The sequence below is a fragment of the Salvelinus fontinalis genome, chromosome 32, assembly GCF_029448725.1.
Source record: "Salvelinus fontinalis isolate EN_2023a chromosome 32, ASM2944872v1, whole genome shotgun sequence".
NCBI lineage: Eukaryota > Metazoa > Chordata > Actinopteri > Salmoniformes > Salmonidae > Salvelinus > Salvelinus fontinalis.
In genome coordinates, this window is record NC_074696.1 from 32,516,384 (window position 1) to 32,529,440 (window position 13,057).

A 13,057-nucleotide genomic window follows, 5' to 3' on the forward strand; every position below is an offset into this window, starting at 1 on the left:
TATTCCATAAAAGGATTGGAAAAATAAAACTGATTTGAGGCCTGCAGTGTGAACAAGGCTTAGGTGTTATGCTGGAGATGGTGATGGACAGAGGACAGCCAATGAAAATCAAGTGTTGTTTTTTTGCCTGCTATACTGGGACGTTAGCTTATGTCCTGGGAACGTTCTTGGTTTGTTGGGAAGACATTTGTCTTCAACAGTTGGCATAATGTGAATATCGACAGGAAATTATGTTTTGGCTGCCTAAATCGTTTTACCAGAAACCTGCAGTTTCACATCAGTAAAATCAGTGCTGACGGCAAAGAAAAGTTCCAATCAAAAGAACTGAATAAATCATGTTTATTGGCAGAGAAAAACTTTACAGATGAAAGACTACCTTGAGGAAGCACAAACAGTACTATATACAAATATACAATATGTAACAATCTTTATCAGATGCAACAATAGCGCTTCACCAAAAAACTGACAACCATCATCAATAATGCATTATTTATCAACAACTATATGAAATGTGAGAACCTATCCCAATAAAAGTATGTTAAACATTAGCAATGCTAAAGCAAAACAATCATTTGAAGCTCAATCCCACTGGTTGAATCACCATTGTTTCTACGTCATTTCAATGAAACAACATTAGACATGGAATTGATACAGCATCTGTGCCCAGTTGGATGCATAACATTCCCAACCAAAGTTACATTATTCTGTGACCAATAGCAGACTGACAACATAGGCATTTGTACAACATAATTTTACCTTGCATCTGTAACTTGGAGATACGCCACTGGTTAATTCAGTTCAGCTGAAGTGGTTTATTGAGTACATTATACAACTGGTTCCCAACAGTTTTGTCTCAAAATTATATCTCAGTCATCTTTGAGTTTATTTGAAATCTTACAAGACATTGTGTCACTAAAAACAGTTTCTTCCCAACAATGTTTGTCCCTGTTATTTTTGTTATACCTCTTGGGGAGACCAGAAGATGCAGGATAATTTGAATACACTTGTCTGTGATGAGGACATACAAATTAGCATGGTTAGAAATAATGCTATTGGGTAATGCCACAGTAACGGAATTACGCTTTGACTCATATCTTTCACTTTAAAATATATGCCAAACAAAAACCATTGATTTCAAAGTTTAACAAACCATACAACTCTATGCACAAGGACTACTTTGAAAAATGTACATAGAAAATGTCACAAAAACACATTTACTAGAAGAAATGTGCAGATGCAAAGTTTGATGACAGAATTACGCTAAAATCTCCTTCAGTTTATGCGACCACGTTTTCCAAAAACTTAATTATCTGCTCCGAATGAAGATTCAAAGATGTCTGCAGAAATAATGGGGTGTCAGCTATGGCATTTAACCACAGTAAGTGAAATGGATTTACATCTGGTAACGAAATTACGGTAACAGAATTACATTATGGGTCCCTGATCTGTACTATATAGACATGCATAAAATGCATATACTGTACTTATTTTGCATATTTGGGTATTATTCTACACACTGGCTATTATTGCAATGAGCTCCGCCCCCAAACAAGACCACATACTGATTTGGTAACAGAATTATGTGTATTAATCACTCAACAAACTTGATTTCAGTAAAAATACTATAGCTAATTGGTAGGTCTACCTTTACTTGTTACTTCTGTGAACTTTTATTATCCTCCCTCCTCATGAGGGAGAGAAGTTTGAAAATGTATTGAAGATATGTGGGTTCTTGGTGAAGGAATGACAAGGCACAAGGCAATGTTTCTTAAAACTTACAGAAGGCAAATATTTTCTGCAAAACGAAATATAAGTGTTGATATTAGTTGGCAGGTGTCACTCCCTGACCGTAGATTGCTTTGTATGTTTCTATTTTTGTTTGGTCAGGGTGTGATGTGGGTGGGCATTCTATGTTTGTATGTCTAGGTTTTGTATTTCTATGTTTTGGCTTGGTATGGTTCCCAATCAGAGGCAGCTGTCTATCGTTGTCTCTTATTGAGAACCATTCTTAGGTAGCCTGTTTTCCCACTGTTAGTTGTGGGTGGTTATTTTCTGTTTAGTGTTTGTATCACCTGTCAGAACTGTTTCGGTTATTCCTTTTGTCATTTTGTATTTAGTGTTCAGTTTCGAATAAATAATATGAACACGTATCACGCTGCACCTTGGTCCTCACCTTCTTCCTCTGAATGCCGTGACAGCAGGGGTCTTTACTTCAACATTATTGTGTTTCCTGTCCCACTATTTCTGGTAAATGTTGGCTAAGATGTTGTCTAAACAATGATAAGTATTTAAGACTTCATGTGCAACAAACATTCTGAGCTGGGCTCAAATTTTTTGTCTTAAGAATTTATTTTACATTCCATCTCAAAATAAGATGCAGTAACATGTTGATAACTTGTGTCCTGATTAGATTTTTTTTAACCTTGCATAATTAAGTAGAATTTAAGAAAAACACTATGGCATAATTTTAAAGCCAATGAGAAGGAATGTCCTGATGATGTCCACAAAAATCCACATCCTTGCCTTGTATATGCATACAAAAGGAAACAAGACATTTGTTTCATCATAATATAGACAACTTTGTGTCTTTGGTAAAGGAAAAAAAGGTTTGTCGTGTGGGGGACATACCCATGCAAAAAACCCAACAAACTTTAACTGAATTGAAGCTTCTAATTAATATATGTCTGAGGGTCAGTGATATCCTCCCCAGGTGAGCTCATTGAGAGGACAGAGGCTCTTGGGACTGGGAGCCAGCGATAGAGTGGTAGAAGGCAGTGCTGACCTCTTGGTGTAAGACTGGGCCGTTTGGCTCTCCATGTTGTTGAGCGGGATGCCCAGCTGCCCGTCGCGGTTCTGGCCCTCATTGGACTTGACTGCCGAGAGGCAGTCCTTGGAAGCAATTGCCAGACTTGACTTCAAGACCAGGCTACGCAGGGCCTTGCGGTACTCCCTGCGAATGAGGCAGTAGATGACAGGGTTGAGGCAGCTACTTGTAAAGGCCAGGCAGTTTGCCAGGGGGAAGAGGAAGGTCTGGACAAAGTAGTAGGAGGGACTGATTTCTGTGAGGTCCAGTTGGATCAGGGAACTCCAGAGAGTTAGCACATTATACGGGAACCAGCAGGTACAGAAGGAAAGCACCACAACTGCCACGGATTTGGAGACATGAGCCTGTCGCCGTGGGTTGACCCCATTCAGCTTGTGCCGGCAGAGGAATCGCAGCATGAGTAGGTAGGAGAGGATCATGATGAAGTAGGGCAACAGAAAGCCAAACAGAAGCCTCAGGAGGTGGTTGACAGCCAGCCAATTCGTACCTTTAGGGAATCTGAGCAGGCATGCAGTGTCACTGGACATGCCTACTCTGTTGAGATCGGCGAACAGGGCTCGCGGTAAAGCAAACACCAGTGCCCCGGCCCATATAAGTGCGGTGGTCACCCGGGAATCACAAAGCTTGCGGCCGAGTGGTGCAGTGGGCTTGAGCGCTGTAGCCACCGAACAGTAGCGGGTCAAGCTCATGGCGGTCAGGAAGAAGCAACTGGCGTAGACGTTGAGTCCTGTCAGGAGGGACACGGCCTTGCACATGGTCAAACCAAAAGGCCAGCTGTAGTCCAGGGCGATGTCTACTGCCCAGAACGACAGCACCAGGGAGAGCAGCAAGTCAGCCAGGGCCAGGTTGAACACAAAGAAGTTGATGGTACTCTTGAAGATGGTCCGGGTGGAGCAGAGAAGGTGCAGCACCAGGAGGTTGCCCAGCAGTCCGATGATGGCCACGGTGCAGTAAACCACAGAGATGATGATGCGCAGCCAGGGGGAGCCATCGCCAGGGAAGTCCAGATCGTATACCATGCTGGTGTCATGGAAGTTCAGGTGGGAATGGTTACAGGACGGGTCCTCACGATATCTGCACAGGGTCGTGTTAAACAGCTCATGTCTATGGAAGTCAGCCTCAGACATTTTGGATGTGGCCAGGTGAAAACAACCAAAAGAACAGTTGAGACAATCCTAAATGGTGGTTGTGTAGGAGAAGCTTTCGGATGGCAGGAGTTTTAGTCCGTTCAAGTTGAGGGTCTTTCTGTTTCCATCGACTGACGTTCCAATTGTATATGAAACTATAGTACAAGACAGGTCATTCCTGGTTGGTACAATGAGAAATGAATCTTTGTGCATTCATTGATTGTCCTTCATTCACTGCAAGAAAAGGAGATATGCATATTATTTTACTCACCTTAAGGGATATTTCTCATCTGATTAAACAAAAGGGTGTCACACATCAAAGCAATATTTGTTTTATCATTTCATTGTTAAAATTAAAATAACATTCATAAGATTAATTTGAAAATTAATTTGAAAAACAACAAAATGGCAGCCTCACCTTGCCATAAAGCTGAATCATAGATGGAGCTATTGTGTGTGTGTATGGCAAGGGCAATATTTAAGCTAAACATTGTTTACAAACTATGGAGTAAAACAACCTTATATTTTAGGTTATGATGGGTTATAGTTGAAATTAGCTCTTGAGGCATTTATAATTTGTTATATAGTAATTTAAATAATCAAAAACAGCAGTCAATAGCAGTGGCTATACAATGAAAGATTACTTCAGCATGGCATTTCTTATTCTTATATTTTACAGATCTATTAAATGTGTAGATTAATCAATGTAGCTAATGCACTGCGTCACTGTTTTGATAGAGTTAGATAGTCGATAAATAAGGTACCTAACTCTAACGGCCTAGTCACTGATTCCTTACTTTCCTTTTTAGAGTGTTGTATAAAGTAATATCATCCTTTAATATCCTAATTTAATCACACATTTACCTTATGGATTTTATACGTTTACTATCATTATTGCACCCTGTTGACATGTGGTCTCATTAAAAAAGTAACTTTACTATGAAATGTATTCATGAAAAGTTGATTAAAATGAAGAATAACCATTCTTAACTAAACCTTGCAAAAATGGCCAATCTTTCACGGAATGACAAATGTACACGTTTTTAATCAGAATCACGTGTGGTGTAGGCAGGAGGAGCAAAGAGGTAATGGTGTGTGCCACATGGAAACATCATGCAGTAACGGGTTAACTAATAGCACAATGTACATTGTGGATAACATTTGTATTTTTTTCAACACCATCCATTATAACAAAATAACAAGTACAATCGGGTAACGTTATAATTTAATAATACGAATAATGCGCAATGCATATCTATAATCTCACATGTTTATAGTTTGTATCAATGGAAAATAAGTAGACTGAGGCTGAAACATTGTAAACTTCGTGCAGCCTACTTGAACTGTAAATACAATTCATTATATTTCAACAAACAAAACATTTCTAAGAAGAATGTCCAGGCCATGCATGTTTTAGATGGATAAAATACATCATATTTAATACGATTTTTTTTCCAATCATATCATATTCTCCGAACTGTGATCAACAAAATATAATTGGGAAAACAGCTCACTTACAAAAACATAGATGTTTTATTGTCACATATACCGGATAGCAGTGGAATGGGCACATTTTTCACCTTGTCGGCTCGGGTATTCAAACCAGCGACCTTTTGGTTATTACCTGCCGCCTACGTTAGCCCTTGTTCAAACGTGACAGTCAATATCAGACTAGATAACTTGTGATCAAGCGTGCCGTTTAACTAAATCAAGTAGTATACGTGATTCGAGGGAACAAGTATCCCTTTTCAGAATTGAAACACAGTCAAATGCGTGCTCTGTGCAATGGAATGCTGACAGTAATTACATATCGGACGTGAATGTAAAAGTCGGGCTAACATTACAGATGAGCTCTCACCTGACTTGAATGGAAGATAATCCGTTTAGTGGGCTTCCGTTGCTCCGATGATGGCAATGTTCCACGGATCCGCTCCTGGAGACCACAGCACAACCTGGAAAGACCATCTGACTCAACCGTGTATGAATTTAGCAGTGTAACAGTTCTGAACAGATGAACATCACGCAGACTTGACAGTAACTTTGAATCTGTCCCTTCCCTTTGCCGTTGCTGAGTTCACACTATCCCCTGCTACGAAACACTTCCCTGTTGGGGACGCTTGTTTTGTAAACTAGAAATCGCCTATCTGAATGACGTTCAATAAGTGAATACATTACGCATTGAAAGGATTATATAACAATATGCAATTTGTCTGCACTGTGTTAACGTTGCGTTTAATATGGCAACTACATTTTTTAAATAATGGACTGGAATGAAGGCGACAAATTGTGGTTATTAAATTGACCCAACAGCCAATTGACCCAACAGCCAAATAAAATGAAAACATACCACCTGTTGACCTTATCAAAACTTGCACGATATCAACAAGGTCGTGTTTTTACACAGTTCAAACGAAAAGGATAGGCTTGGGAAAGAATATAAAAGGGAAAGGTGTGATGGCACAGTAGCCGAGGCCTAGTGAATCTTTAACGAAACAAAGGTTTTGCTAGAACATGTAGCCTATTTGATCGGCTGACTAGTGCTGTGTGTGCACAGAATTGGTTAAAACAATATCGGATTTAAACTAAAGAAGTTGTGTACCTTTTCATTCATGTAGGCAAGGTCGAGGCAAGGTCTATGTCTGGAGGAAATCAGCATTTTAATTGCTTTATATATTATAGGATATAGCCTAGAAACTAGACTATGCCTGATTTTCTCAGTTTCATAAAGGCCTACAGCCACAGCTGTGTATAAGAGGTCATAAAATATGTTTGCCAGTGATTCCTATGTCAGTGGTGTAAATAGTAGTTGTTGGTTTCTTGGTGTGTAATGAGAAGCAACTAGACACTACACTTGACACATTTATGAAATTGCTTATCCCAGTTACTAATAAGCATGCACCAATTAAGAAAATGACTACATATTGGCAAACATACTGCAAATTGAGAAATCATGTGACTAATCTGAATCAAAAGATGAAGAAACTACACCGTGAAACAAAGATAAATGACATAAAGAATGATAGCAAAAAGCTTTGGAACACCTAAATGACATTTTGGGCAAAAAGGCAAACTCCGCTCCATCATTCATTGAATCAGATGGCTCAATCATCACAAAACCCACTGATATTGCCAACTTCTTTCATGATTTCTTCATTGGCAAGATTAGCAAATTTAGGCATGACATGCCAGCAACAAACGCTGACACTATACATCCAAGTATATCTGACCAAATTATGAAAGACAAGCATTGTAATTTTGAATTCCGTAAAGTGAGTGTGGAAGAGGTGAAACAATTATTGTTGTCTATCAACAATGACAAGGCACTGGGGTCTGACAACTTGGATGGAAAATGACTGAGGATAATAGCGGACGATATTGCCACTCTTATTTGCCATATCTTCAATTTAAGCCTACTAGAAAGTGTGTGCCCTCAGACCTGTAGGGAAGCAAAAGTCATTCCCCTACCTAAGAATAGTAAAGCCCCTTTTACTGGCTCAAATAGCCAACCAATCAGCCTGTTACCAACCCTTAGTAAACTTCTGGCAAAAAAATGTTGGGGACCAGATACAATGCTATTTCACAGTAAACAAACTGCCAACAGACATTCAGCAACACTTATAGAGAAGAACATTCAACAAGCACAGCATTCTCACAAATGATTGATGATTGGCTGAGAGAAATTGACGATAAAAAGATTGTGCGGGCTGTTTTGTTAGACTTCAGTGCGTCTTTTGACATTATCGATCATAGTCTGCTGCTGGAAAAACGTATGTGTTATGGCTTTACATCTCCTGCTATATTGTGGATAAAGAGTTACCTGTCTAACAGAACACAGAGGGTGTTCTTTAATGGACGTCTATCCGACATAATCCAGGTAGAAACAGGAATTCCCCAGGGCAGCTGTCTTAAAATCTTTACTAACGTCATGCCTCTGGCTTTGAGTAAAGCCACTGTGCCTATGTATGCGGATGACTCAACACTATACATGTCAGCTACTACAGCGACTGAAATGACTGCAACAAAAAAGAACTGCTGTTAGTTTCAGAATGGGTGGCAAGGAATAAGTTGGTTCTAAATATTTCAAAACCTTAAAAGCATCTTATTTGGCACAAATCAATCACTAAACCCTAAACCTCAATTACATCTTGTAATGAATAATGTGGAAATTGAGCATGTTGAGGTGACTAAACTGCTTGGAGTAACCCTGGATTGTAAACTGTCATGGTCAAAACATATTGAAACAACAGTAACTAAGATGGGAAGAAGTCTGTCCATAATAAAGCACTGTTCTGCCTTCTTCACAGCACTATCAACAAGGCAGGTTCAGCCATGTGGTCAGGTGCCACAAAGAGGGACTTCAGAACAGGGCAGCACGGCTGGCCCTTAGATGTACACAGAGAGCTAACATTAATCATATGCATGTCAATCTCTCCTTTCTCAAAGTGGATGAGAGATTGACTTCATCACTGCTTGTATTTATGAGAGGTATTGACGTGTTGAATGCACCGAGCAGTCTGTCTGAAATACTGGCACACAGCTCAGACACCCATTTATACCCCACAAGACATGCTACCAGAGATCTCTTCACAGTCCCCAAGTCCAGAACAGACAATGGGAGGTGCAAAGTACTACATCGAATCACGACTACATGGAACTCTATTCCACATCAAGTAATTCATGCAAGCAGTAAAAATAGATTTACAATACAGATAAAAATACACAAACATAGGCACAGACACATGCATACAAACACACAATAACATACGCACTATACACACACATACACATGGCTCTTGTGTTGTAGATATGTGGTAGTAGAGTAGGGGCTTGAGGGCACACACTTAATGTGTTGTGAAATATGTTATGAGTGTATTGTAATGTTTTTAAAATTGTATGACTGCCTTAATTTTGCTGGACCCCAGGAAGAGTTGCTGCTGCCTTGGAAGGAACTAATAGGGATCCATACTAAATAAAAAAAATACAAAATACAGCCCACTTGGCACGGACGTCAACTCAAGGTCTATTTCATGTTGATTCACCGTCATTTAAATGACGTGGAAATAACGTTGATTCAATGGGAGGCTAAATTAGCCTATCTATATTTACCCATGTATATTTAGATTCGATATTGACCAAGGTATGACACATTATAAATAGACACGAGGTTATCTATTTTCATAAATTTTTTTCTAATTAGTGATGATGTTCTCTAAATTAGATTTCTCAAGAATGGGCTCTTTATTGCTGAGTGCACTGTTGATATTGGAAAGGTCATCAGTAATGAATGAGTTGATTACATTAGCTGTGGAAAAGGCGGAAGATGAGGCCAAAAAGGTGGAAGAATGAGACCAAGGGACTAACACTGATTATCTTATCTCTCTGCATTAAAGGCCCAGTGCAGTCAAAAAATTGATTTCCTGTGTTTTATATATATTTTCAATAATACTGTGAAATTGGGAAAATGAAAAGTGTAAGAGCTTTTTTGAATAGACCACCTGAAATAATTTATGTTTTAAGTGGGAGGAAGTTTTGGCCTTCCATGTTGATATCACCATGCGGTAAATTCATTAATAAAGAGAGTTCCAAACCTCTCCGCCAATAACAGCACTTTTCAGTTTCCCCCTCCACACTCAAACCACTCCCAGAGAGTCCTAGCAAAATTCTTGCTTGAGAAATTACTTTTTGCTAAGAAGCTATTTTTGTTTCTTTTTTTTTACAATTTAAATTGAAAAGAATCATAGTAAGGTACTTAAATATTACCCAGAAATGATTTGATATTGAGATAAAAATGGCTTCAGTGGACCTTTAAGCCAGCTCTCCCTGTTGTTAGGTAGCAGAACAAAACAAACATTTTCTCTGCATGTTTACCCGTTGATTAGGCCTACCGATGAACAAACACGTGACGTGTGTTGACCCTACAGACTTGACCAAAGTCCAGATTCCTGTCATGGATGCTTTGCTACTTATCTTCGTAGAAGAAACAGTCACCATCTTCCTCTGAATGAATGCATAGCCTGCATTTCCCTGCAAGCAAGTATTTAAAAAATAACCTATAGAAAATAGAAAGGAAAAAGGAAAATCATTTTGGCTGCCTGCTTGAGGTTAGATGATATGGATATTTTGGCACATTTATATAAATATTCTAATTTCTCAGCTCTGTTTTGTGATGTACATATTATTTTATAATCCTACAAATAGCCTACAATCTCTGTGTGAAGAAGAGGCACTATATGCTTCTCTACGCTTGTGCGGACTCATAGCCTCGAGAGACGGCTAGCGGTCGCTGTTGTTACTGTCTTTTGACTTACCCACACAGTGTCTTGGAGGATTTACAGTATATCGGCTCACATGTCCTTTTTTTCTGCCAGCGGGTACATTAAACATGCTCGCACACTGTATATTGTAGCAAATTCGGTGGTAGCCCCGACCAGGACTCAAACCTTTACGCCAAGAGATCCGAGCCTTTTGACGAGGTCGATAGGTGTTGGGTTAAGGTCGGTACATTACCCCCTTCCTTAAGGAGAGCATATCTGCCTCTATACCAGCGTTTCCCAAACTCGGACCTGGGGCCGAAAGCACTTTCTGTACTTCTAAGGTTTGATGAAGAGTTTTTACCAGATAAAGTTAGGACGTGTCAGTTATCCACGGGAGCTTTCGTCCTGAAGCCATTACAGGGTTTTATGTGTCAAGCTTATGGTGATGTGGCAGCAGTGTGTAGGAGGGAGATTCCTAGATGTGAGAAGTGTGCAGGAGAACATGAAACAAATGAATTCGTAGTATCGGTGGAAGGAGTTCTGTGTGTAAACTGTAGGGGTACCCATAGTGTTGGAGATCAGAGGTGTCCTGTGAGAAAAGGCAGGTTGAGGTTGCCAGGATCAAAGTAGTGCAGAAGGGAAAGGAAAGGGGGATACCTAGTCAGTTGTACCTTCTGGAAGGTTCTCCCATCTCCACAGGGGAACTCTAGAGCTCTGTCAGAGTGACCATCCTTGTTCACCTTCCTGACCAATGACTTTCTCCCCTGATTGCCCAGTTTGGCCGGGCGGCCAGCTCTAGGAAGAGTCTTAGTGGCTCCAAACTTCTTCCACTTAAGAATGATGGAGGCCACTGTGTTCTTGGGCACCTTCAATGCTGCAGAAATGTGTTGGTATCCTTCCCCAGATCTGTGCCTCGACACAATCCTGTCTCGGAGCTCTATGGACAATTCCTTCGACCTCATGGCTTGGTTTTCGCTCTGACATGCACTGTCAACTGTGTATTTAGACAGGTGTGTGCCTTTCCAAATCATGTCCAATCAATTGAATTTACCACATGTTGTAGAAACATCTCAAGGATGATCAATGGGAAGAGAATGTACTTGAGCTCAATTTCAAGTCTCATAGCAAAAGGTCTGAATACTTCTGTAAATAAGGTATTTCTATTTTTTATGATGAATACATTTGCAAAAATTCTATAAACCTGTTTCGCTTTGTCATTATAGGCTATTGTGTGTAGATTGCTGATGATTTTTTTATTCATTTAATCCATTTTAGAGTAAGGCAGTAACCTAACAAAATGTGGAAAAAGTCAAAAGGTCTGAATACTTCCCGAAGGCACTGTACATGGAGAATTCTTTGGTTAAATTCTATGACATTCAATGGCTGAGCAATGACCCTCTAAAGTCAAGTACTCAAATCTAACACATCAACTGAGCTACAGTATTCACTTTCTGTAAATGGATGATGGTTCTAATACTGTAATGAGCAATATTATATATTTGGTAAAATTGTTTACCAAATGTACTTACCCTATATATATTATGATGAAATAGGCTACCCAAAAGATGTCATGAGTCATGTTATACTATGCAGAATTACAGGGAATTAGACTTCAAAACAACAAAACGTTTTTGTGATGTATTTTACATCTCTCAATAAACGATCATTAAAATAGGCCCAAATGCTCACAATAGTTGATGTAAGTCAGTGGAACAATTTTCATTGCTTACAATTCACTAAAATTAAAGGTAGTTAGTGTGCTTGTGTTAGCATTAATTATTCTCTATACATTTATTATTTCACTTCTTCCCAATATACATTTTTGTAGGCACAAAATCCACATTTTCAAACACCCAGCATTTGGGAAACATCGATCGGGGCGATGAACCCTCCTGGAGAGCTACCCAGGATTCTCTTCCAGACCTATTTTACAGGGATAGTTTATTCTAATTATATATGTATATGTGTGTTTCGCATAGGGATAGATAGAAGACTCATCTTTGTATCTGTGCCACTATGGCATCTCTGGCAGCAGGGGCAGCGCCTTTGAGGCTATCTCCATTTTAAAGTAATTTTCTTATTTTGTGTTTGTAAAAAACATATAGGTTTATTTTGGTGATTTACGGCCACCTTTAGTGCTGGAGTCCTGAACCAAATGTGGCCACCAGATGGCGGTAATATAGCTTAAAGCCATTTAGAAACCATAGGCAACCCAATTTGAAGACAATGCTCTGATAATTGGCTGATCAATTGGAATCCCCACCCAGTTGAGTAAGTTAAAATGGTGGAATCCCTTTGTGGCAATGTCCATGCTAAAACAGGTTTATAAACTGGGTGATGCGAGCCCTGAATGCTGACTGGCTGACAGCAGTGGTATATCAGACCATATACCATGACAAAACATGTATTTTTACTGCTTTAATTACGTTGGTAACCAGTTTGTAATAGCAATAAGGCACCTCGGGGGTTTGTGGTATGTGGCCAATATACCACGGCAAAGGCCTGTGTCCAGGCGCGTTGCGTCGTGCCTAAGAACATTGCGTCGTGCCTTAGCCATGCTATATTGGCCATATACCACACCCCCTCAGGCCTTGTTGCTTAAATATCCATCTAGTCCTCTATTTATCTCTATGGTGTTTCCTTACCTTGAAAGCAGTCTACGGACAGGGAGAAACTGCAATCCATGCTTTGGTTATAGCCACTGTTCTAAATGTTAATATGAGCATGCCTGTGGACCCCCCTAACCCTCCTTCAGCAAACATAGCATTCCCCTTGTTAACTTTGATCAATTCGTCCCATCTATAGTAGTCTCTTTGGGGAGGGTGGGCTTCCATTAAACAAAATCACAACAC

The 13,057-nt window shown here is 39.7% G+C and overlaps 1 protein-coding gene across 1 annotated transcript; it reads right to left on the reverse strand.

Annotated features, from left to right (window-relative positions):
* Window positions 1-382: 382 nt before the first annotated feature.
* Window positions 383-6,043, reverse strand: LOC129831104 (relaxin-3 receptor 1-like). Its single transcript, XM_055894136.1, has 2 exons — window positions 5,810-6,043; window positions 383-4,185 (listed from the first exon to the last, which is right to left on the reverse strand). The coding sequence occupies exon 2, from the start codon at window positions 3,949-3,951 to the stop codon at window positions 2,692-2,694; it is 1,260 nt and encodes a 419-aa protein (XP_055750111.1). The 5' UTR covers window positions 3,952-4,185; window positions 5,810-6,043; the 3' UTR covers window positions 383-2,691.
* Between the last annotated feature and the right edge of the window lie 7,014 nt (window positions 6,044-13,057).

Bases quoted from the DNA above. Each gene is read 5' to 3' on its own strand.
- LOC129831104 (XM_055894136.1), bottom strand. From the start codon at position 3,951: ATGTCTGAGGCTGACTTCCATAGACATGAGCTGTTTAACACGACCCTG.